Source organism: Sapajus apella, unplaced genomic scaffold (assembly GCF_009761245.1).
Source record: "Sapajus apella isolate SASKATOON/1434 unplaced genomic scaffold, GSC_monkey_1.0 scaffold1, whole genome shotgun sequence".
NCBI lineage: Eukaryota > Metazoa > Chordata > Mammalia > Primates > Cebidae > Sapajus > Sapajus apella.
The window spans coordinates 17,577,101-17,602,997 of NW_022436941.1; the positions used below are offsets into that span (position 1 = coordinate 17,577,101).

General features: G+C 39.4%; 1 protein-coding gene across 3 annotated transcripts in view; it reads right to left on the minus strand.

Moving 5' to 3' along the window:
- Nucleotides 1-25,897, minus strand: part of SNX24 (sorting nexin 24) — a 169,754-nt gene that overhangs the window by 73,700 nt on the left and 70,157 nt on the right. For all 3 annotated transcript variants that reach the window (XM_032268766.1, XM_032268847.1, XM_032268916.1), the window contains one exon: nt 6,393-6,476. In XM_032268766.1, the coding sequence (XP_032124657.1) occupies nt 6,393-6,476 (84 nt within the window). The remainder of the gene's footprint in view (nt 1-6,392; nt 6,477-25,897) is intronic.

The following is a 25,897-nucleotide window of genomic DNA, read 5'->3' on the forward strand; positions in this document are numbered from 1 at the left end:
GGAGGGAGATTTATAATTGCTGACAGCGGAATACACACATATTTAATCTCTATATGGTCTGAGGCATTTCTCAAGAACAAGGCCAAAATGCTAAATTATTCTGTGGTAATAAGCTTATTAAGTTTCCCTTTAAACATAAAGAAACTTCCTTTCAAACTACTGAATCATTACATATATTTCAGAATAGAAAATCAACTCCATTATATGTTTCCCCTTTAAAAAAAACTTTTGAAGATCTAGTACTGAAAACAGTTTTCCTTTTTTATTTACATCAGGAGTACTGAGGAAGCGGATCATCATAGCTGCTGGGATCGGTGACAGCATTTGTAGGTGAGTAATGAATTGCTTTAGATGAGAGACAAACCCAAGACAATATGTTTCCAGTAGGGCTCAGCTGCTTATAAGATAAATACTCCTCTGCCACTTCATCCAATGATTAACGGTCCTGGCCCAGCTGTGTCCAGGCAAACGGCCTTTCTGATTCACACAGATAAGTACCAGATTCCACGATACCACAAACACAATCCCCTTTTCCTGGTGTGACCACTCCCTTTTCCTTTTTTATACTGCTAGAAGAATTTATACAGAACTTACTCCACACAGACCTACCACTGCATACATTGGTTATAGTAACCATTTTCCACAAAGAAGCAGAAAGACTTTTCCCAAGCACATGAATGAAAAGAACGAAAAAGAAAAGAAAAGTTAAAAAGGCGTGAAACATTTGGGGATAAAAATCCCATCTTCCCCCCAGGGTTCCCTTTAGAGAGAATATACAGAGAGCTGTGCTACTGGTTTGACCCCACATGGCGAGTTTTTGGTTCTTCTTTATTGTCTGCTTCACAGAAATAAATACAGGAGAATGAAGTATTTTACTCAAGCCAAAAGTAGTCAATAATAAAAAATGAAGATCATTAATTTAAAAATGAAACAGCACCATATTTCACTGAAACCTCTGTGAATAAAAGGATGGGCTGCAACTGACAGAAAACAGCTGGGAAGGCATGAAAATAAAATGTGCTTAGCAGTTTGCCATGCTGGAAAGGTTTTTCTGCCCATACATGCAATTTTTGGCCTAGGGAGGTAAAGCTCTTTTCAGGAACCACCATTTAAAATAGTAAATTATTTGGCCGTAGTGGGGTGTGGACAGGTGTAGCAGAGGCACACGGGAAAACACAAGCTTGAAGGCTCACCCTGTCACAGGAGCCTGTGCTTGGGCTGTAACGAAGAAGACTAGGATGGGGTTTTGTTTTTGTTTTGTGGTGGACGTGGTGTTCTTCCCACCTAGTACTAGCAGAGGCGCTACAAAGGCATCAGGGCAAGCACAACATGGGGTGAAACTTAACAGAGAATGCAAACTCCCACAGTAGAAACTGTTCCTCTAGTAATTCATAAATATGTATGATGCTCTCCAAATGTGCCATTTGCCAAATACTTCTTTAATGCCCAGTATGTGCCCAAGACCCTACCACACACTCTAACAGTGTGGAAGATGTGAAAGATAGGACATGGTCTCAGCTTTTTAAAATGTACCTTCTAATTAGAGATAATTTAGGGATTACAGTTTTATCTCATATGTTTCCAAAATTTAAGCAGAAATCTCTATTCTAAATGGAACAGGACTTCTAAGGACAAAGACATTAGAGAAGAAAGGGAGCTAACATGAAAAAAGGAGAACGTGAAATGTCTTGGTGTGAATAGACCAGAACACAAAGGAAAGGACATTCGGCAGGGCGAACACAAAGGAAAGGACATTCGGCAGGGCAAACACAGGTGGGAAGCAATTTTTACAGCATATAATGGGGTAACGGGAGATACTGGCTCAGCTGTCACTGAAGGCTCTTAGGAGGAGTGAAAAATAAAGTTGGCCAGCAAAGGGGTTAGTAATAGACAGAATAATGGTTTCTTCAAAGATGTCCAAGTTCTAATCCCCAGAATCTGTGAAAGTATTTGTTTACATGGGAAAGGGGGCTTTGCAGATGTGATTAAATTAAGGATTTTGAGAAGGGGAGACTATCCTGGATTATCTGCGTGGGCTCAATGTTATTACAAGGGGAAGCACAGGGAAAAGGGGATTGAGTTTGTGGTGTCGTGGAATCTGGTACTTATCTGCATGAATCAGAAAAGCTATATACACATGGTGTCGAGTCAGAGGAGAGGTGATGACAGGAGATGTTATGATGGACACAGAAGCTGAAGTGGAGTGATTGCTGGCTTTGAAGATGAAAGAGGTCACAAGACAAGGAATGCTAGAAAAGGCAAGGAAATGGACTCTGTCTTAGAACCCCCAGAAGACTCAGCTAGAGTCAGATAATAAATTTTAAGGCCAGATGTGGTGGCTCACACCTGTAATCCCAACACTTTTGGGGGGCCAAGGCAGGTGGATCACCTGAGCTCAGGAATTCGAGACCAGCCTGGCCAACATGGTGAAATCCCATCTCTACTACAAATACAAAAAAGTAGCTGGGCATCATGGCGCATGCCTATAGTCCCAGCTATTCGGGAGGCTGAGGCAGGAGAATCGCTTGAGCCTGGGAGGTGAAGGTTGCAGTGAGCTTAGATCGCACCACTGCACTCCAGCCTGGGTGACAGAGTGAGATTCTGTCTCAAATAATAATAAATAAATTTTAAGCCACTGCATTTTTGGTGTTTTGTTACAGCAGCAACAGGAAACTCACACAAGGTTTACGATTATTAGCCTTGAGGGTCAATGTCTATGATGGTAGACAACAGAGACTTGTTTCAGTGTATTTGAGTAAAAGAATGAAGATAAAAATGGTGTTTTAGGAAAACTGTCCTGCAGCACAGACTGGATAAGGATCTGAAACGGTTCAAGTAATACTGATATAAAGTAGTAAGATTCTGGACTGGGACAGTAGGAATAGAAAATGAAAAATTAGGCTGGGCACAGTGGCTCATGCCTGTAACTCTAGCACTTTCAGAGGCCAAGGTGGGTGGATCACCCAAGGTCAGGTGTTCGAGACCAGCCTGACCAACAGGGCAAAACACCATCTCTACTAAAAATATAAAATTTAGCCAAGCATGGTGGCAGGCGTCTATAATCCCAGCTATTTGGGAGGCTGAGGCAGTAGAATTGCTTGAACCTGGCGGGTGGAGAGATAGAGCCACTTCACTCCAGCCTGGGTGAAAGAGCAAGACTTCATCTCAAAAAAAAAAAAAAAGAAAAGAAAAGAAAATGAAAAATTAAGGCCGGAAGCCGTGGCTCACACCTATAATCCTAGCACTTTGTGAGGCCGAGGCGGGTAGATCGCTTGAGCTCAGGAGATAGAGAAAATGAAAAATTAAGTAGTGCATATTATAGGAATTTGAAAGATAATGCAAGGTAACAGAAAGGTAGGAACAAACTTGTAGGTTTAAAACCTTGAAATGTATGGTTCTAAGCTTTGTGACTTCAATATGTGTGATGGAAGTGGGTTAGGAAGGGTTGTGTCTAAGTGATAATCATACTATAGGAATTCTCAAACTTTAACAGACATTAATCAACTGGGGTACTGCAGATTATTGGGCTTCTTCACAAATATTCTAATTCAGTATATCTAGGGTGTTGCCCAGGAATATGCCCAGGCATAATTCAAAAATGCCAATCTAGAAAAACTAAAAGAAAATGGAGGCCGGGCGCGGTGGCTCAAGCTTGTAATCCCAGCACTTTGGGAGGCTGAGGCGGGTGGATCACGAGGTCAAGAGATCGAGACCATCCTGGTCAACATGGTGAAACCCCGTCTCTACCAAAAATACAAAAAATTAGCTGGGCATGGTGGCGCGTGCCTGTAATCCCGGCTACTCAGGAGGCTGAGGCAGGAGAATTGCCTGAACCCAGGAGGCGGAGGTTGCGGTGAGCCGAGATCGCGCCATTGCACTCCAGCCTGGGTAACAAGAGCGAAACTCCGTCCCCCCAAAAAAAAGGAAAAAAAAAAAAAAAGAAAATGGAATCAAATACTTATCATAGCACAACAAGACTAATTTTAGATAGCATCTGAAAGGGTAAAAGCAGACATAGTAGAAAACAAAAAAATTTAACACCTGCATACATTAAAACAAATGTCATAACCAAAATTAAAAGGCCCTTGTTAAAAAACACATCCAGCAAATGGCTAACATTGTATTAATAGGCCACACAAACTAATAATCAAAAAAAACCCTGAGACCCTAGCAGACAAATGAGGAAGCACATAAAACAGATAGTTCAAAAAAGAGGGACTACAACTCCAAAACAAACCTAAGAAACACCTATTAAAACAGGGCAACATATATGCTTGCTAATAAATCTAATTTTTGAAGGGGTAATATAGTTGAATATTTCAAGAGGATTAAGTAACAACAGATTTAACTACGTTTAAAGGGAAAATATTTTATGTTAAACTCTAACATTCAAAGCACGTCACAAGATTCAAATGTGGAAATTTAAGGTACCAAAACTGCACTAAAAAGGTAAGGTTGCGTGATGTGGCAGCGGCGGTCGGTCAAGCCTGAGTACTCTGATTGCATTTTTTTACCCATTTCAACCCTTCCTAGCACACTATCTTACAGTCAAACTTACAGACTTATGTTCATTTTTATACCCCATCATTATCTGTATTTCACTGCCTTTTAGAGATTACCTTTTTGCCAAATCTAATACAATCACAAGGGGGCAGGTAAAGGAGACTTCCAGCAGCTGCTAGCCCCTTGATAATACATAAAATTAGACAGTGTATCCCAACTAAAACTCTGCTCCACAAAGCTATTTTTATCTCTATGTCCTTGTAAAGTTGTCTCAAAGGCTTCTAAAAATATTCAAAATTGGGAGATTTGATAATTTCTATTCTTTTTTTTTAATAATTTCTATTCTATTAACGCTAGTAGATCTCATTATATAAGAATAGCTAAAATCATTAATAGAACTGCAGATATTGAGAAGAGAGAGTCCTGAAAAATCTAGAAATTTTTTTGACCATGAATAGCTACAAACTGCCTATACTCATTGGGGAGAGGGTCTTCTGCAGAAGAAAATAAACTGCCTTAGAGCAGAGAACAGGGTGAACAAGCCTTCACTCCAGAAGCACAGGCAGCCTCGAGCTCAGGGCCGGCCTAATTGGCAGTCACCCAGCTGTGCCTGGTGTGGAGCTGGTCCCTGAGTATCTGGAGAGTACAGCTGGGCTGTGCTAGGGTCATGGAGTGCTGGGTGCTGACCTGGGAGGTTAGTGAGGGGCCTGCATATGACAGGCTGCCTCCTCCAGAATGGCTAACAGAGGCTGGGCAAGGCAGGGAGTACTTGTTTTAATCCCCCAATAGGGACTTAATTTCATCAGGTACCCAGCAGAAACCTCACTAGGATTTTTTCCCAAAACACACAAACAAAAACAGAATTCCCTGAGAAGGAAGTGAGCTTCAGACTCCATATTTGTTTCTCTTTGGAGCACCCTGGGGTTGGAGCTTTTGAAAAGTCGCTGGCAACACCTGCTGTAAATCTTTGTTCACTTGTACTGTTTCTTTTCCAAGTCAACTCGTGTTGAACAAAGTACTAACCAGAGAGCTAGACGTGGATTATCCCTTGCCGACCTAACGGAAAAGTGTACCGATAACTTAGAGCTCCCCTTTAAATGAAAACAGAAGAAAACAGTCTCATTAATCTCTCATTAATATCCTGTTAGCGTTTATACGTTTATCCCGTTAGCAGGATTTTTCTGGGCAATTTCATGAGGTATTTCTAGATATTAAAATAACTTCAGCACATCAATAAGAATTTATAACTTAGAAAAAATTAAATTTAGGTAGAAAATAAGCATTCACTCTCCTAGTCTCCATTTCTCCCCAAACTCAGCTCTTCTTTTTGTCTTTCTGTTTCATTTATGTAAGAACTTTAATGAAGTGTATCCTAGTGCTGAAACATCAGTTTTGTAAAGTGGCTCTACAATTCAAAAGAAGGCTAAGAGCTTCTTTTAACTTGTGTTCCCCAGTCTCTGAATACACAAGTACATGTATATGATCTTTTCCAGGTACATGTAAGTATAATTTGAGTTTAATAAATGTCTTCCCGTAAGACAATCATTTGCTTTTTCTCCCCTTTCTGTAAAGAACATTAACTGTATTTCATGGATATAACAGGGTCTGGGTCTTATTCTTTCTGAACTGGTAACATTGAATGCAACATAATGCAAACAGCTTGCAACCTCAGATTTTTATATGTAAACAATCTTAACAGAAAATCTACCTATTCAGAAAGCATACCTTTAAGGAACTGAATTTATTCTAGAAAGAAATTTATTTCATGATACAAGACACTGTATATACATGACCAAGAAATATCAATGCTCTTAGAACCATAGAGAGGAGTGTTAACATTATACCATCTGCCACATAGAGAAAAGAAAAACAACCAAAAAACAAGTTACCTTTTTGTGCAAAGCATGAAATTCGCTGTATCTTTTTTCGACAAAATGTTTTCTTCCATTCATTAACACTTCTATCTTAAACACCTGAGGAAAAAATTTAGAAGATTAATTATATTAGTTCAAAACCCTCAATTGTCTGATGTGGCAAGTTTGTGACCGTGATATATTTCATTCCTTTAATTATAGTAGCTGATCCCCCAAAACCCAGAAGGCTCAGGAGACCCTGGCCCAACAGCACTGATTAATGAGCACTCGAACCAAAGGCTCACTAACAAAGTACAGCATTCTCCAAAAACATGTCTAAAAACAAGGGAAACTTAAATGCATTAAAAAGCTGCCTAATTTTTTTATAAGATAAAATTTCTCACTTAAAATTATTTCTCCAAGCGAATATGATAGCAGTGAAATAATACTCTTTACCAGAGTATTGCAAGAGGAATACTCTGGTAAAAATCTCAGGCATGTGGCATTCCATTATGGGCATTTCAATGTAGGCAGTACTGCGTCGTCTATAAGACAATAATGCAAACAGCAGTACATTTTAGGTTAATTTCCTCCTAACCTGCATATTCATCTCTAGTCTCAGCTGGGCTTATTCTGCTGTTTGCAAAACAGGGAAAATGTAGTAAAGGCTCATTTTCCCTGCCTGATACAAGTGACAGCTTGTGCTCCTACCTCCACAAGGTTGAAAGGCCAGATGAAAAGGCTCTCTGGGTGCACTAATTAGTAGATACTAACATGACATTTTCTTGATTCTTGGGTCAGTGGGTCAAGACTGGGATCAAGGGATGAGAAATACTGCGAAATGTTCATGAAAATACAATGTTAAGGTCAGATGGGGAGGGATGGTTGGCAGGATGCAAAGAGGAGCTCTGTCATTCCAAAGTTTGTATTTGACTCCTGTTTTGCTAAGGAATATTGTTTAATTACATAATAAGCCTAACTTTCTATTTCAATTGCCCTTCTGAAAAAAATACAAAACTGTAGCTGAGATCACATGACATTAAAAAGTATTAAAAGTATGCTTACTTTTAGTCTAAAAATAAGAACTACTTAAATTTAGCATATGAGATACAAGGTTGCTCATCTTCATTATGAAAATAGCTTGCTATGGCTCTATATTTCTGTCTTATATGTAAGTATGACTGTTTTAGAAAGCCAGAAATTATGTCATCAAACATAAAATCTGTTTGCATTTTTCTTTGAATCAAAAACAAAAGCTTCTGCTGCATGGCTCAGTTTAAGAAATCTGCTTTTATGAAGTGGTAAATTTTCAATAATGTAATCAATATTTTATGTTAACATTTTGCTTTTCACAAAAAACAAAATGAACTAGTACAAATATTTTCTTCTAAAACCATTTACATATGCTTCAAACTCTCAGATATACTTATACTGTTTATTAGAAAAAAAATGTTTATTAATTTACCAGAGAAAATTATTCTTCTTCAAAGACCTTGACAGAAATAGAATTAGGAAAACACCTCAAGAAAACAAACAAGAGAAGAACAGCTTTAACTTAGGGGCTTGATTAATAAGCTACAGAACACTTTTTTTACCATCAGGTCCCAGACTGAAATCAGGACAATATGGCAGCAATGAAAGTAGTTTTCATCTGCTGAGCTTTCTGAAATAAATGAGGTTATGTTCTGGGTCTTATTGCTTGAGGTTTTATCAGAAAACCACCACCTTAATTGGCACATTAGCTACAGAATCTATAAAACAGGGAGAAGTTTGAAAACTGCGCAAGGCTTGATCTACTGGCTCACCCCCCCCTTGAAGGCCAAGGTAAGATAAATTATGCAACAGCTGCTTTACAGAATGTCATCTCTTCTACCAACCAGATGGTTACATGACGGAGTTCCACAGTTACTCTTCACAAGCACTAAATTCTCAATGCAGGCTGGGGGAGGGTGCATGTACACACCCACAGGAATGTTTGTGATAAACTTTAATTTTTGTATTTTATCATGTTACAATTGGAAAAACACACCACAATATGCCCAATACTATCAAGACTTTCTTCTAAATTCTGGGAAAACATCTTGGAAAGGAAGTTGTTCATCAGGATTTTCATGACAAAGTGAAGCAAGAAACAGAGTCAATTTAATAAATTCTTTTTTCCTGAATACCATGCTAGGTCACTTTTGTAAAGCCTTTCCAACTTTCTTACAGATGTTGTCCCTGCTGTCTGGAAATCCCTTTTGTTGCTTGGCTCTGCTGGCAAACTCCTAGTAGTGATTATGCAACTCCTGAGGTGGCAGCCTCCAGGATGGTGCTGGGAAAGCACTCAGCACAGAATCTGCCATTCATCTATTTATTTATTCAACAGATATTTGCTGAGGGCCTGTAAGTGCCCAGGAGTTGTTCTAGGCTCTGCGATTCAGCAGTGAACAAAAAAGACAAGACGTCAGCTTTTATGGGGCTTACATTCTATCCAGTGAGGGACAAAAAATACCATGATTTAGGAAATAATCTGTGACATGAAGAACAATACAGCAGGGTGAGGAGATGGTGCTCCATGAAGGTACTGTTTAAGGATTGGTCAGAGAAGGCTTCCCTGAAGAGGGAGGCAGTGAGAGGTACTGAACTTGGGGGTAAATACCAGCAAAAAGGGGATGCAAGAGTTGAGTGTGGGCCAGGTGTGGTGGCTCACGCCTGTAATACCAGCACTTTGGGAGGCTGGGGCTAGCGGATCACCTAAGGTCAGGAGTTCGAGACAAGCCTGGCCAACATGGGAAATGCTGTCTTTATTAAAAATACAAAAATTAGCCAGGCAGCTACTTCGGAGCCTGAGGCAGGAGAATCACTTGAACCCGGGAGGTGGAAGTTGCAGTGAGCCAAGATTACGCCACTGCACTCCAACCTGTACAATAGAGAGAGACTCCTTCTCAAAAAAAAAAAAAAAAAAGTTGAGTGTGTTGCCTGGAATTTCAAACTGGCTGTGAGTGGACAAGGACTGTTTTCCCTCCTCTTTAAAAAAAAAAAAAAAACCCACACACTTTAAGGTTAAAACCAAGGGCAATTCTGGACAACGAGTAATAGGAAGGAGATGCAGCCTCCCACTTGAAACTGGGCAAATTAAATAACTGCACAAACTACGTGGAAAAAATGGCTCTCAAGACACTGGACATCAGGAAATGAAGGACAGTGAGAGACAGGAAACAAACAAGGTGAGCCCTACTAGTACCTCAGCTTACTGCCCAGAGAGAAGCTAACCAGTCCTCGGCCCAGGGAAGGGGCCCTGGGGTCCCCTGAGTTAAGGAAAGGGAGCTGGGGGTATGGGAGAACAGTGAGCTGCATCCCGGGAGAGCGCCTGCAGCTGAGGGGGTCTCCTCAAGTATTCAGGTGAATACCGATGGGCACATGAGACTGGGTAAACTACCCAAGGCTGAAAAAGGATTGGAGTGAACAGGGCTCAGAGCTCACATGCAACTGGCAATGGTGCCTGTGTTCAAACATCAGGGCAGAAAACCTCGTCATTCACGAGGCATTAGTTACAGTACCCTGAAGGTTCTTGACTCAGAAGTGGGGAAAATTAACTAGATTAAAAGTTGTTTTAGTCCAGTTTAACAACACTTCAAAGCCAGGTTTGAAGAGATCGAATTGTTTCCGGGTAACTTAACCACATGCCAGAACAAAGCTAAAGAATATTTTTAGGACTATAAAAATATCTAGAACCCAACAAGGTAAAATTAACAAAAGATAAATTACCAAAAAGGTTGCCAGATTTCCCCTCAAATGTACTAAGTTACACTGTTACTAATAGGATACAGAATGTCTGGCCCATCCTGGTCCACATAGTCACTTTGGCCAGTCCGGTGCATAAAATGAGAATTAATTGGGCATATTTTGACAAGTATGTATGGTGGCATACGTTTCCGTTCTAACTATCTCACATAAAATTACATAGAGGCCTGATCTGCCTGTTTACTTTTTATTTTATGTATTTATTTAGCAACGTTGCTCAAGCTGGACTCAAACTCTTGGCCTGAAATGATCTTCCCATCTCAGCCTCCTGAGTAAGCAGGATTAGAGGCCCATGCCATTGCGCCCGCCTCTGACCTACCTGTTTAGTTTTCTATTCCCAGAGACATCTTTCCTCAGAGTTTTCCAGAAATCCCTTCTGTGTAAAGTAAGGGAAGCTACATGTAATTAAATAAATGTATTAAGGATTCCATTTAGGTTTGCTTAACAAAACAAAAATCATTCTGTTCATTTGACTAAATTTTTGCCACAGTTCTAGAAACATTATTAAGTCAATAGAATTCAAATCGAAAAGAAAAACAAATGCCATTACTTTAAAGGAAAGAATCTGATCCCCAAGTATGGTTTTTATTACATGTCAGAGCCAGCCAACTTTTTTTCCTTTGTGGTAACATCTCTGAAATTATACTAGAAGTCAAGGATAAAATATTTCAAAATGTCAGTTTATACACCAATTTTTCAAGAATATGTCTAATTAATAAAATAAACAAGCTAAGGAAGGACTTAACTTATATTCCAGGTTGAATGGTCTGTCTCAGAAACTTATACCTTACAAAGCTGATCACTTCTAAAGCAAAAAAAAAAAAAAAGAGAGAGAGAAAAGTACTCTCTATAACAGGTTAAAAGTATCTAATAAATAATTCAAGTGCCTGCCAAATACAGATGGGGGTTCTATATACAAATAAAGATTTAAGCCCAAGTTTCCAAGTAGTTTAGGTCAGTGTATTGTTACGCTGGTTATCTGAAATATACATGAAGGACAACTATCTGCTTAGAATATGACTTTTCATAAATATATATACATGCACATGCATATATATATGTATATTTAATACTTGTTCATCAGAACAAGGTGCACCAAAAAAATATTAAAGCCAGGCTTAAAAATCAACATTCTCTCCTTCTTTAGTAGGAGTAAGCAATCAAGATAATAAAGAAGGTTGTTATTCCACTATAAAAAGTTAAATCTCTTAAAGAGCCTTTTTTTTTTTTTTGAGACGTAGTTTCACTTTTGTTGCCCAGGCTGGAGTGCAATGGCATGATCTCAGCTCACTGCATGCTCTGCCTCCCGGGTTCAAGCGATTCTTCGGCCTTAGCCTCCTGAATAGCTGGGATTACAGGCACCCACCACCATGCCCAACTAATTTTTTGCATTTTTAGTAGAGATAGGGTTTCATCATTACTCCTGACCTCAGGTGATCTGCTTGCCATGGCCTCCCAAAGTGCTGGGATTACAGATATGAGCCACTGCACCTGGCTTAAAAGAGCCATTGTGTGCCTATTGTCAGCAAGGTATTAATTCAGGTGCTTAGCAAGGTATTCATTCACAACACATATAGTTTTTATGAGGGGACAAAGGTAAGAAATCCTCTGATTGTAAAGAATTATTATGATATTCAATTTGTAAGTACATTTACCTTTTTAAAAAACTAGCATAAAAAATCGATTTGTTCCTATTCTGAGCCTTAAGTCATGTTTTCTCTATTCTCAGATGCCACATTGATAAAGCAAGAGACGTTGCTAATTTAATCATACTATTTTGGGTGGGAGAGAGGCAGCTAACTTTTTCCTCATATTTTCAAAAATATCTAAATTTCAGAAATTTTAAAAAGTTTTTAAGAAAAAGGCATACTGCTACAAACAAACCACTACTTCAAAAAATAATTCTCTAAAATAGTAAGCCCTCACTTAACATTGTTGATAGAGGTTCTCAGAAACTGGCATATGAACATATATAACAAAATCAATTTTTTTCCTTGTCAACTTCATAAGAAAACAACATGATTCAAGGACCTGCTGTATGTCATTTCACTTGTCGCAGTTTCCAAGAACCTACTGATATTAAGTAATGACTCAACAAAAATTGTCACAACAGAATACTTGCGTAAGAGTTGGACATGATTAAATGTATGCGTATGTGTACTGATATGATTCTGCTTTCAAAAGAAAATTCATGATACCAAAAACAACATCAGGAAGATCACGGATAGAAGACAGAGAATACACATCCAGTCTACAATGAGAAGAATCCCTGATGAAAGAACACAAAATTAGAGCAAGAGCGAAAATCAAAGACAAAAGAAATCTAACTTTCTTAAGCTGGAAAGATCAACAAGGGTTTACATATCTCACAGAAAAACAAGACAAGGATGTCCACACCTACCTACCCTAGAACTTGTTTTTAATTACAATCATAATCAAAAAAGCACTGCTAATATACAGGTGCAAAGAGCAGAAACAGATTAGGACGACCCTAAACTTTTTCTCTGACACACTAATTGCTAGAAAAAGTAGAGCAATGCCTGCGGAGTTTTATAATATTATCTAGTAGTCATCTAAATTATTATTTATGTATAAAGACAACAAAAAGTCAAAAAGTCAATCTCAGTGTGGGAAAACTCAAAAAACAAATAACCCAAACATCTTTTTTGAAAAAATTACTGAAGGTGCAGAACGGCCAACGGAAAGACAAATCAAAAGCAGGAGGCTGCTGGTCAAGAAAAAGCTACCGAAGTGCCCAGCAGAAAGCACACAAGGGCTTCTAGGCCGCTCGAAGGCACCTTCTCACAGCCTGCTCTGTTGCTCCCCTCTCTAGAAAGGATTGGTGGTCAAAGGCGCATGGCACGCAGAGAAACAAAAGAAATCCATAGAAAACAAGTTCAAAATTTTAGCTCCAAATGTCTTCAAAGTTTGATAGAGCATGAGCTTTAATGCAGAATTCCCTATCTAGTCAACTATTCCACCAAGTGCAAGGGAAAATGCTATTTTTAGACATGCAGGAGCACAAATGGTTTATTATGTACACATTCAGGAATCTTCTTTGAATAGTAAAGAAAAAAAAAAAAGGGATTCAAAAAAGAAGCCAAGACTGTAGACCCAGTCTTAAAAGTGTTCAAGTTAGAGTGAGAGCCAGAGAGCTCCAAGAAGAATGCTTTCATGGAAAAAAAATAGATATGATTTGGTACAGTTTCCAGGATAATGAGAAAAGAGTGTCCATTTCACATAACACTTAAAATATTTCACACTTAGTAGTACGGATTTAGTAATTTAGGGCAATGTTTTCTCCTCTGCAGATCCAAATACACTTCTTGATTATACCGTGAAAATATAAATAAATATACACACACATATATAATTATAATATTGGAAACATTAATTATGGGGGTAAGGTTTTGGAATCAATCCATACAGCATAGAAGACAATTATTTTTACAGAACAGATTGTAAATATCTTAAAACCTTGCCAGCATAAAGTGGCATACAAGCAGAAGATAAGAGATGAACTGTGGAGGGACTGGGTGAAAGGGAGTGAATGGGGTGTAGACTCTCTCATCCTGCATGATTGGTAGTCCAAGAATACTGTTAAAAGCTGCTGGATAAAGAAAGAAGTTCAAATTGCAAAGTGACCAATGAAAAAAAGTATAATACTAGTTTCTTCAAAAAAGTGATGACATTAAAATCATAGACATAGTGCAAATTGAGTGCTGAAAGGAGGTAAATACATGGGTAGATTAGGCTAAATCCAGCTTTTAAAATGGAGGGACAGTGAACATTTTCTTGAGGTCAAAGATTCAGACCTCAAGAAATGGAGATATAGATACGTTATTTAGAATCATGGTGCTTTAAACAAACCTGCAACTTTTCAACTAACTTGATTCTGGAAGGTTCTAGACACATTTTATCTTTTCCTCTTACGTGTTTACGTAGTGTTGGAACTTTCTCCACACACTGTATTACTTTCAGACATCCTAAGAATGATCCCTGCTAAATGTTTTGAACCCTTCTCATTATAAAGAAAATATTTTTTGAGTTCACTGATATTTACAGAATTCCAGGATTCCAGATATGATAGGATTCCAGATTTTCACTCTAAACCTTAATACTGACTAATTTTAGCTGCATCTCCTTGACTGATGATTTGAGTATGAAAAGTCTTCATTTTTCTTCTCTTAAGCTGCACCACTATGACACAAAACCAATCAATCAATTCCATGTGAGGAAAAAATGTACTCAAATACATCAGGTCATACGTGTCGACTGGCTAAATAGTTTTTCCTTAGTTTCAATATCATGCAACTTTGACTTAAGTTTTTCTATAAAATGTGAACACTGCTGGTTCTTTGCTTACCTGAGTTGTGACAATAAATCACACATTGTGTTAATCAGTGAAACATTCTAAAAGATAGCTGCCATCATATAGCTTTTATATAGCTTTATTATTCTCCCTCACAACTTGCTTTGCAAGAATGAAAATAGATAAATAAATTTTATCTCCACTACTTACTAATTTGGGCAAATCTCAATGTATCTTTGAATCATAGCATCTTCATCAATAAAATAAGAATAACAAAGCCATGTCTACTGTACTAGTTTGTTGGATAATAAATGTCTTGGTGCTTTGTAAGATATTTTGAAACAGTAGAAATAATTATTGAAATTATGAAGAGGTTGACAAAGTCTCCAGCAGAAAGCAGAGAATGGTTTTCATGGGCATTTCAGGACAGCCTTCTTTACAGGCTAGTCAAAGAAGGGATCTGTGGGTGAAATAGCTTGTCACATAGAGAAACAAAAGAATGCATCTTTCTTCTCTCAAAGCTACTTAGCTATAGATTGCTTCTCCTTATCACAAGTCCATACCATCTGCAAATCATCCCAACTCTTGCACCTACTTCCAAAATCCTTCAGTATCTGTTCCAACCCATCAACGCACTCTTGTTTCCACAGTTGTCCTGGAAGAGCAAATCAGAAGCAATTTTTTCTTGAAGTCTCCACTCTGGGAACCACCTGCACAGAGCTGGCCCACCTCTGCTCACAGGTGAGCCTTTCTAGGCCCAGAACTCCCGTCCTATCCTCCTTTCAGCATTCAAGTGAAATCCCACCTCCATTCCAAAGCCTGCTGGGACTTCAAGCATCACTGTCTTCCATATCTCTACTTAAACAGAGCATCTAAATGGCATAATAGTATTATTTAAAGTATAGTCACAGATTTTAATTTAACTTTCAGCATTACCAAATGTAATTCTATTGACTATTACACACAGATATGTACTATATGCCCCAAAAAACCTGTACTTTTTTAGGAGAATTTTTTTAGGGAAAAGAGGAGCCTACAGTGCTGTTTTGAGGAAGTATTTATAATACAGTATTAACTTAAAAAGCAGGATAAAATAATTTATTCACAAATAATTTATTCACACTGTGCTTTGGACACATAAAATATGCATCGAAAGACGACAAAGTCAAAATGATGCCTGAGTGGAAGGATTGTAAATTATTATAGTTTTCTGTGTAATCTAAAATTTTCACTAGAGTATATACTATTCTTACAATCAGGAGAAAAGATTTAATCAAATTTCTGTCTTCTAAAGTTATACTAGAATAAATGTAATAAATGATTATTTTTTAAAACAACTATCAAGTTCTTATGATTCATTGATAAATTTCCACAGCTATTATTGAGCTATGTGCCAGGCACTTTGCTATTGTCTGTATTAATAACAAAAGAAATAGCAGCTAACATGATATAACTATGAATTGTTTTGATTATGTTAATGTCACTTAATTTCTTCTCTGTAAGCACCATGAAGGCTTAGACTATGGTTTTGCTATAATGGACCATAAGTATGTTATAAAGGAGATGTCTAAAAAGCTATTTGGGCCAGATGTGGTCGCTCACGCCTATAATCCTAGTACTTTGGGAGGCCAAAGCAGGAGGATCACTTGAACACAGGAGGATCGCTTGAACACAGGAGGATCACTTGAACCCAGGAATTTGAGACCAGCCTGTACAACATAGCGAGTGTATGTTTCCTTTTCTTTACCAAAGGAAAAAAAATTAAACAGGCACGATGGTGAGTGCCTGTAGTCCCAGCTGCTTGGGCAGCCGAGGCAGGAGTGCTGCTTGAGGCCAAGTGCTTGAGGCTGCAGTGAGCTGTGATTGTACCACTGCACTCCAGCCTGGGCATTAAAGTGAGAACCTGTCTCTAGAGAAAGAAAAATAAAAAAGGCTATTGGAGTGATACTCAATACAAGATGCTTATTTTTCCCCTCAAATGAATATGCCTTGGAAACAGTTTTTAATGAGAGAGGGCAGGATTTTCTCCCAGGGACCTGGGAAGCTTTTCCTAAAGAGCTGATGCTTCAGAATAAACTACAGAGAAAGGAGGCAAAGTGGAGGGAGAAGCACTGTAGGCAGAGCATGTGGAAAAGGCCTGAAGCAGGAGGTGAGAGGTTGGAAGCAGCTGAGTCTGCTACAGCCAGCCAGTGAGGAGACACCTCTGCAGGATGCTGGAGAGGGAGCAAAAGGCTAACGCCACTCAACTTTTCTGCAAGTATTAATGCAAGTATTAATGGTCTACCACATGCCAGGTCCCGAGCTAGTCACTGGAGATACAACAGTGAACACAAACAAAAACCCCTAATAGAGCTTAACTTACATTTTAATGAGGGTGGAGGGTGGGACAAAGACACACAAATTAATGCATATTAGTTGATAAGTGGTACAGAGAAAAATAAACCAGGGTGATGGGGATAGAGAGGGCCTGGATGAGTGTATGGCTGTAATTCTGGGTGAGGTCTTGATGGTAAAACAACACTTAAGCAGAGCTCTTGTATGGGTTTTCTATTCTTGCTGTAGTAAACACAATACCCATTTATCTCACAGTTTTACAGATCACAAGTCCAGTGGGCTTCGTTGGTTTCTCTGTTCCAGTCTCATGGGCTAAAATCAAAGTACTGGCAGGGCTGTGTGACTGCAGGGGTTCTAGGTGAGAACAGGTTCCTGCAATAGGATCTCTGCAGTTGTGAGACTGAGGCCCCCACTTTCTTGCTAGCTGTTTCCAGCTCCTAGAAGCCACTGCGTTTCTGGGCTCATGAGTCCCTTTCTCCATCTTCAAGGCCAGCAAGAGCAGATCACGCCCCCATCCCTTGTCACATTTCTTTAACCTACTCTTCTGCTTTCCCCTTGTACTTACAAGGACTTATATGATTCCACTGGGCCCACCATGATAAGCCAGGATAGTCTCCTTCATCTCAAGGTTCTTAACCTTAAACACTTCTACAAAGTCCCTTCTGTATGTAAGGTAACATATTCAGAGGTTCTGGGGATTATGGTGTGGACATTTTTGAAGGTCCATTATTTCATTCACTACAGACCTGAGGGACAGGAAGGAGGGAGTTCTGAGCCCACCTGGGGTGGGAAGGGGTTGGTCTGGGCAGATGGAAGAGTGAATGCTTGGCATGCTTATATGCTAAGAGTGATCCAGAGAGAGAACAGTTAGAGGGAAGGTGTGAGTGGCAGTGGGAAGAGGTGTGTAAAAGTAGAACCAACAGGATAAGCTGATGACTGGATGTGGAAAAATGTAAAAATACATAAAAGTAAAAGGAAGAATGTGAGAGAAGAATGAAATGCCATGGTGAGGTTTTTGGTCTGAGACACTGGAAGGATGGTGATGCCATCATCTGGGCTGGGGATGTCTGCATCAACCAGTTTGTGGGGGTAACAGCTCAGCACTGGCCACACTAAGTTTGAGATGCACATTAGACGTGACGTGGAAATGTTGCAGACGACTGAATTTACAAGTCTGGTCTTAACTAGAGATATAAATTTGGGAGTCGTTAGAATGTGAATGAAGACTGGATCTGATCACCTAGAAACAGAAGTCAAATAGGGGCCTTTTGCTTATATTAGGGTTTACGGTTTTATCTGTTCATCAATGTCAAGGTTTTGCTTCATGGGGTTTATAGTGGCACCTATCACATAGGTTTGTTGCAAGGATCAAACACAATTATCCATGCAAATCATTAAAACACTATCTGGTATTTAACAAGAATCCAAACAATGCTATCCATTCATATTATTAACTTCTAACCATTGCCACAACTGTTCTCTTATCAGTGGAGAGGGAAGCTGTTGGTAGATAGGGGAAATGATGGCCAGGAGAGTACCACTGGCCACGTTCACCCATCTCTACTGGAGAAAATGTGCTTCTGTCTCCACCACGAGAGGGGTTGGCCCTGTAATGCATGCGTGCAGTGGGCTGCTGCACTCACCTCTGTCAACGCCCATTCATAGGCCCGGATTCCTGAGGAGGCTTGACGAGCACAAGGTCCAGTGGAACCCTGACCTCCCATGATTCTAGCTCAAGCTTCTATATATGTACCTGCATTCACCTAAATGTTTTGGGAACCATATCTCACTGTTGGGCAATGATGCCTTTGGAATCAAACAAAACCCCCAAGTCCTCCCCAACAGTTCTTAAACAGGCAATTTTCAGACCTGAGCTTAGGCTTTATAACGACCTGTTAAATATTATCATGTTAATTTTGACTCATTACACAAGGCTGATGAAACTTTTCTGGAAGCTGATTCTGTCTTCCAAAACATGAGCCAGTGCCGTTGCCAAACTTTGTATCACATGTAAATCTGAAGTGCCTGCCTTCTGTGTCTTCATCCAGGCCTGAGTTCTCACTCTACAGCCTTCCTGCTGGTCTCCCTGCTTCACTCCTGCCCTGAGGCAATCTATATTTCACAGCAGCCAAAGTGGCTCTTTTCAATCTCTATCAGATCCTTCCTCACTTCCTACTTCCCTCTCACTCACTCTGGTCCAGCCACAGCAGCCTCCTCGCTGACAACTCTAATAGGCACATCCCCTCACTGCCACCTTTAACAGGCTTTTGCAGTGCTTTTCCCTCTACATAGAGCTTCTCCCTCAGTCTGTTCAATTGTTGTTCCAGGTCACCTTTTCAGAGAGGTGTTATCTACCCAAGCCGTCTAAAACTAGCTCCCAGCATTCTCTATCCCCAAACCTGGCTTTTTCTTCTGTGCATTTACCATGGTCTAGTGCACATGAGAATGTGTGTGCACACGCACGCACACACACACACACACCACGCACATACAATGCTTGCTTGTTGGTTGGTTTATTGTTTGTTTGTCTACTAAATTGTAAGCTCCATAACAATGGGAACTTCATCTGTTTTGTTCACTGTTAGCACCCTCACTGCCTTAAACATTACCTTGCAACACAGCAGGTTGAATCCATGAAAAATAAGGAAGGAGAAGAAAAGGTGAGCAGCTAATTGACAGCTGAACAACAAACTGGAAAGAATATGTATAAACTTCAGTCCAGCTAAGTAATCTTATAGTGCAAAGTGTAAAATGAGTTATTTTTGTTAGAACAACCAATAAATTACACATGATAGAGGCAGACTATGCACTGTAAGATAGGATTTCTTATAGAAAAACGGTTGTATATAGTAAAAGAAGACTGTTCGGGAGAGCCTGAAAGCTATGAAAATAAAGTGGAGTGGCTCACATCTCTAATCCCAGCACACTGGGAGGCCAAAGTAGGAGGATCACTTGAGCCCAGGAGATAAAGACCATCTGGTCAATACAGGAAGCTCTAATTTCTACAGATAATAATTTTTTAAAATTAGCTGGGTGTGGTGGCATGTGCCTGAGGTCCCAGCTACTCTGGAGGTTGAGTGAGCCCAGTGGGTTCATCACCTGAGCTCAGGGGGTTGAGGCTACAGTGAGCCATGGCTAAGCCACTTCACTGAGAAGGAAAGGGGAAGGGGGAAGGGAAGGAGGGAAGGGAAAGAGAAAAAGAAGAGGGAGGGAAGGGGGAGGGGAAAGAAATAGGAAAGGTGAAGGGGTTGGAAGGGGAATGGGAGAGGCAGGAGGAAGAAAGGGAATGGGAAAGGGGGAGGAAAGTGGAAAGGAAGAAGGAGGGAAGGAGGATAAGAAAGGAGAAGGAAGGGGAGAGAGAGGGGAGTGGGAAGGGGGAGGGGGATGGAGAAGGGGAAGGAAGAGGAGGAATGGGGAGGGGCAGGGGGAGAGAAGGAGAAAGGGAGGTGAAGACAAAGGGGAAAGAGGGGAGAACCGGGAGGAAAGGGGAAGGGAAGAGGGGGAGGGAAGGAAGGAAGAGGGAAGGTCAGGCCTTTCATCAATAAGAAATTATCAGTCTTAATAATTTGTGCTATTCTGAGAAGCCACATGATATGGTAGAAAGAGCACCAGTCTGGACTTAGAAACACCCGACACCCAGATCTGCTACTTCCCAGCTATATTTCCTTACAGATGTTGCTTATCCACTTTGAGCCTTAATTTCCTCATATGTAAAATAGAGATGATAATGCCTACTTTCTTTGGGCTGGTGATAAAGTAAATAAAAAAGATAAGGTACATAAAACCCTTAGCACCTAGCTTGGCACATCACTGGTGCTCAATGCATTCTGCCATCCTCCTGAATATAGTAGTCCCAGGCTTAGCTGTGATCTCAGTTACTCATGGTCAACTACGATCTAAAAATATGAAATAAAAAATTCCAGAAATAAGTAATTTGTGAGTTTTAAAATGCATACTGTACTGAGTAGCATGGTGAAATCTCACACTGTCCCACAGTGTCTTGCCTGGTCCCACCTGGCACATGAACCCTCCCTTTGTCTGGCAGCTTCACACTGTCTACACCCCCAACCATCAGTCACTTAACTAGCTGTAGTAGCTCAGTTATCAGATCAACTGTTGTAGTATTTCAGTGCTTATGTTCAAGGAACCCTTATTTGGCTTAATAATGGTCCAAAGCACAGGAGAAGTGATGTTGGCAAATTGTTTTATTTTATTATTATTATAATAGTTATTCTTGTTAATCTCTTACTGTGCCTAATTTATAAATTAAACATTATCACAAGTGTGTATACATAGGAAAAAACATAGCACATATAGGGTTTAGTACTAACCACAGTTTCAGGCATCCACTGGGGGTCTCTGAACATAGCACCTGAGGATAAAGGGGGACTACTGTATTATTTAGTTTCTCAGAAATGAAAATGGAATCCAAAGCAATGAAAAGCCATCATTTCTTCAACACACCATGAAGTACTATGATGTGCTATGCTTATTTCTAAAAATACCACATTTTCATTAAAAACCTATGTAATTTAAAACATCAAAAAACTTTAAAGTGTTTTCTGTCTCTCTCACACACATATGATGAATGAATGGATGGATAGATAATTATCTTTTTAACCAAAAGAAATGTAAAGTGTAAGCTTGGATGGCTGCAAATTTCTTGTTCCATTCATGATGAGTCAGGCTCCTTTCTATGGGCATCAAAAAAATGAGATCCAAGATTCACCTGTGTTCTTTCAAGACTGAACTTATGGTTCTTTTTGGACCCCAGGAAGGGAAGGTTGCTTGGGGACAACGGCTGCCAGCTTTCAAAGTTCTGCAGCTGGGCTCTGAAAGATGGAAAGAGAAAAAAAAAAAAAAAAGAAAAAAATAATAAAAATAAAAAAAGAAAGATGGGAAGAGAAGAAGTAGAGAGGGACAAGCCCTGTGCCCGCGAAAGAATGCAGGCTGTTCTGCAAAGACAGAAAACCAACAATGAATATAAAACTAAGTAACTGAAAAAGTAATTTTTAGAACGTGATTACCGGGCATGGGGAAGGGGGAGAATAAAGCCAGGTAACAGAAAGTAGGAGCGCTGTGGGAAAGGTTGTAATTTTCAATAAAATGCTCAGAGAAGGCAGCACTGAGAGGGTGGCAACTGCAGAATATGAAGTTATACCAGGGAACTTACGAATAGCCTTTATTGTTATTTTAAATTTAAGTTAACCCACTTAAATAAATAAACAAACAAACACGCCCAAAGCCGGGCCCAGTGGCCCCTGCCTGTAATCCCAGCACTTTGGGAGGCTGAGGTGGGTGGATCACCTGATGTCAGGAGCTTGAGACCAGTCTGGTCAACATGGTGAAACCCCCATCTATACTAAAAATACAAAAATTAGTTGGGCGTGATGGCATGCGCCTGTAATCCCAGCTACCTGGGAGGCTGAGGCAGGAGAATCACTTGAATCCGGAGGGCAACAGTTGCAGTGAGCCAAGACTGTGCCACTGCACCCCAGCCTGGGCAAAAAAGAAAGACTCTGTCTCCCAAAAAAAAAAAAAAAAAAAAAAAAAAAAAAAAAAAAAAAACCAACAACATGCCCCACACAAAGCTTTGAATATTAAATTTATCTGATGAAAAATTTACAACCATATTTCTCTATTAAGCCAACTACTACCTCTTCTAAATACATATAACCAGTATCAGTGTCAAAGATTTTCAGAGAGCAGTTAGGAATCTAACAAGGCTGGGCATCAGCATGAATCACTGTCATTCTTCATGTAGAATCAGCATTTCTAAAGCCATACATAAGGAGCTGCTAAAGAAAGAGAGAGAAAGGCCATTCCAAGAGCTTCTTGTATTGATTTCTTTCCCCCAACAAAGAGATTCTCCTAGTTACATGATATATCATAATCATGTAATTTGTTTGACTGCTTTAAAGAAAGAACAATGGATTTGAGAAAAGGTGTTGACTTGCAAAAATACAACCATTTGCAAGTATTTTTTGTTGTTACTATGGGTTGCTTTCCCTTAGTAATATGACAGACGTGGTCTCTATAGAAAAACTGAAAATGCAAAGCTCTAATTCATGTCCTCCCAAGAGCCTGAGCTAAATCTAAAGCATCAAACATCTGAAAACTCTTACGTTGCTCCCAATGTAGAAGAATACATATCTTTTTCAAGTTTTACATCCAGGTTTCATGTATGAGACGTTCCCAACTAAATCACCTATGTTACCTGGATGTGAATTTATTTTCTTTCTCTCCAAAGTGTTTCTTTACAGAGACAGTACAACTGTGAATCTTCTGCCAAGTATTTTCCCACGTGTCAAGACACACAGACTTAAAAGAAACTTTTTGAATAAGACCTTTTTCCTGGGCTTCTAAATGGTTCACAACACCTTCAACCATGATTATTGCCTGTATTTTCCAAACATTTGCTCTCTAGGTGACCAATCCCTCCATCCCTCACCATGGCTTTGCCAAAGCTACATTTTTACAAACTAAAATTCTCAATATCAAATAGGACACATAAGAACATTTCAGAGAGGCAAGCTGCTCGGTCCTCAGGGATCAACAGTACATCCAATTTGAACACAGCTGAGAGTAGGAAACACATGCTTTTGTTAAAATTAAAAAAAATAAAAACAGGCTACAGAATACATTTTTGTTTTATTTAGTAAATATATGTGCCTAATAGTGTATGTATGTGTGTGTATATATATAATTTACCAAAAATGCTGGGAGAAAAAAATGCCAGTGTTGGCTGGGCATGGTGGCTCATGCCCATAATCCTAGCAGTTAGGGAGGCCGAGGTTGTAAAATCACTTGAGGTCAGGAGTTTGAGACTAGCCTGGGAAATATAGTGAGATACTGTCTCTACTAAAAAGAAAAAAATGTTAATGTTTAAGAGGGATTATGCATAATTTTTCTTATTTTCATATTTCATGTTTTCCCTGCAATTTTTCTATATTGAACATGTATATCTCATTTTTAAAACTCTTGAGTGATAACATTCTATAATGAGAAAAAAAAATCTGTGAAGTAGAAACCTGAGTTCCAGATCCCTCTTTGACGCTTATTAGCCATATAGACAGGAAAACCACTTCTCACCGCTATGGTTGTTCATCATCTGTAACATCTGGGGATGTACCCACAGCCGATATTATACTGAATGGGCAAAAACTGGAAGCATTCCCTTTGAAATCTGGCACTAGAGAAGGATGCCCTCTCTCACCACTCCTATTCAATATAGTATTGGAAGTTCTAGCCGGAGCAATCAGGCAAGAAAAAGAAATAAAGGTGTTCAATTAGGAAAGGAGGAAGTCAAATTGTCTCTATTTGCAGACAACATGACTGTACTTTGGAAGACCCCATTGTCTCAGCCCAAAATCTCCGTAAACTGATAAGCAACTTCAGCAAAGTCTCAGGATACAAAATCAATGTGCAAAAATCACAAGCATTCCTATACACCAGTAACAGACTTAAAGAGAGCGAAATCAAGAATGAACTGCCATTCACAATTGCTACAAAGAGAATAAAATACCTAGGAATACAACTAACAAAGGAAGTAAAGGACCTCATCAAGGAGAACTACAAATCAATGCTCAACAAAATAAGAAAGGACACAAACAATGGAGAAACATTCGATGCTCATGGGTAGTAAGAATCAATATCATGAAAATGGCCATACTGCCCAAAGCAGTTTACAGATTCAACGCCATCCCCATCAAGCTACCAATGACCCTCTTCACAGAACTGGAAAAAACCACCTTAAACTTCATATGGAACCAAAAGAGAGCCCACATAGCCAAGTCAATTCTAAGCAAAAAGAACAAAGCTGGAGGCATCATGCTACCTGACTTCAAACTATACTACAAGGCTACAGTAATCAAAACAGCATGGTACTGGTACCAAAACAGAGATATAGACCAATGAAACAGAACAGAGGCCTTGGAGGCAACACCACACATCTACAACCATCTGATCTTTGACAAACCTCACAAAAACAAACAATGGGGAAAGGATTCCCTGTTTAATAAATGGTGTTGGGAAAACTGGCTAGCCATGTGCAGAAAGCAGAAACTGGACCCCTTCCTGACACCTTACACTAAAATTAACTCCAGATGAATTAAAGACTTAAACATAAGACCTAACACTATAAAAACCTTAGAAGAAAACCTAGACAAAACCATTCAGGACATAGGCATAGGCAAGGACTTCATGACTAAAACACCAAAAGCATTGGCAACAAAAGCCAAAATAGACAAATGGGATCTAATTAAACTCCAGAGCTTCTGTACAGCAAAAGATTAGAGTGAATGGGCAACTAATAGAATGGGAAAAAATGTTTGCAACCTACCCATCTAACAAACAACTTATATCCAAACTCTACAAAGAACTAAAACAGATTTACAAGAAAAAAACAAACAAACCCATTCAAAAGTGGGCAAAGGATATGAACAGACACTTTTCAAAAGAAGACATATATGAGGCCAACAAATGTATGAAAAAATGCTCATCATCACTGGTCATTAGGGAAATGCAAATCAAAACTGCATTGAGATACCATCTCACGCCAGTTAGAATGGCGATCATTAAAAAATCTGGAGACAACAGATGCTGGAGAGGATGTGGAGAAATAGGAACACTTTTACACTGTTGGTGGCAGTGTAAATTAGTTCAACCATTGTGGAAGACAGTGTGGTGATTCCTCAAGGACCTAGAAATAGAAATTCCATTTGACTGAGCAATCCTATTACTGGGTATATATCCAAAGGATTATAAATCATTCTGTTATAAGGACACATGCACACGTATGTTCACTGTAGCACTTTACAATAGCAAAGACTTGGAACCAAGCGAAATGCCCACTGATGATAGATTGGACAGGGAAAATGTAGCACATATACACCATGGAATACTATGCAGTCATAAAAAATGACGAGTTTGTGTCCTTTGTAGGGACATGGATGAACCTGGAAACCATCATTCTCAGCAAACTGACAAAGGAACAGAGAATCAAGCACCGCATATTCTCACTCATAGGCGGGAGTTGAACAATGAGAACACATGGACACAGGGAGGGGAGCATCACACACTGAGGTTTTTGGGGGGGGGATCTAGGGGA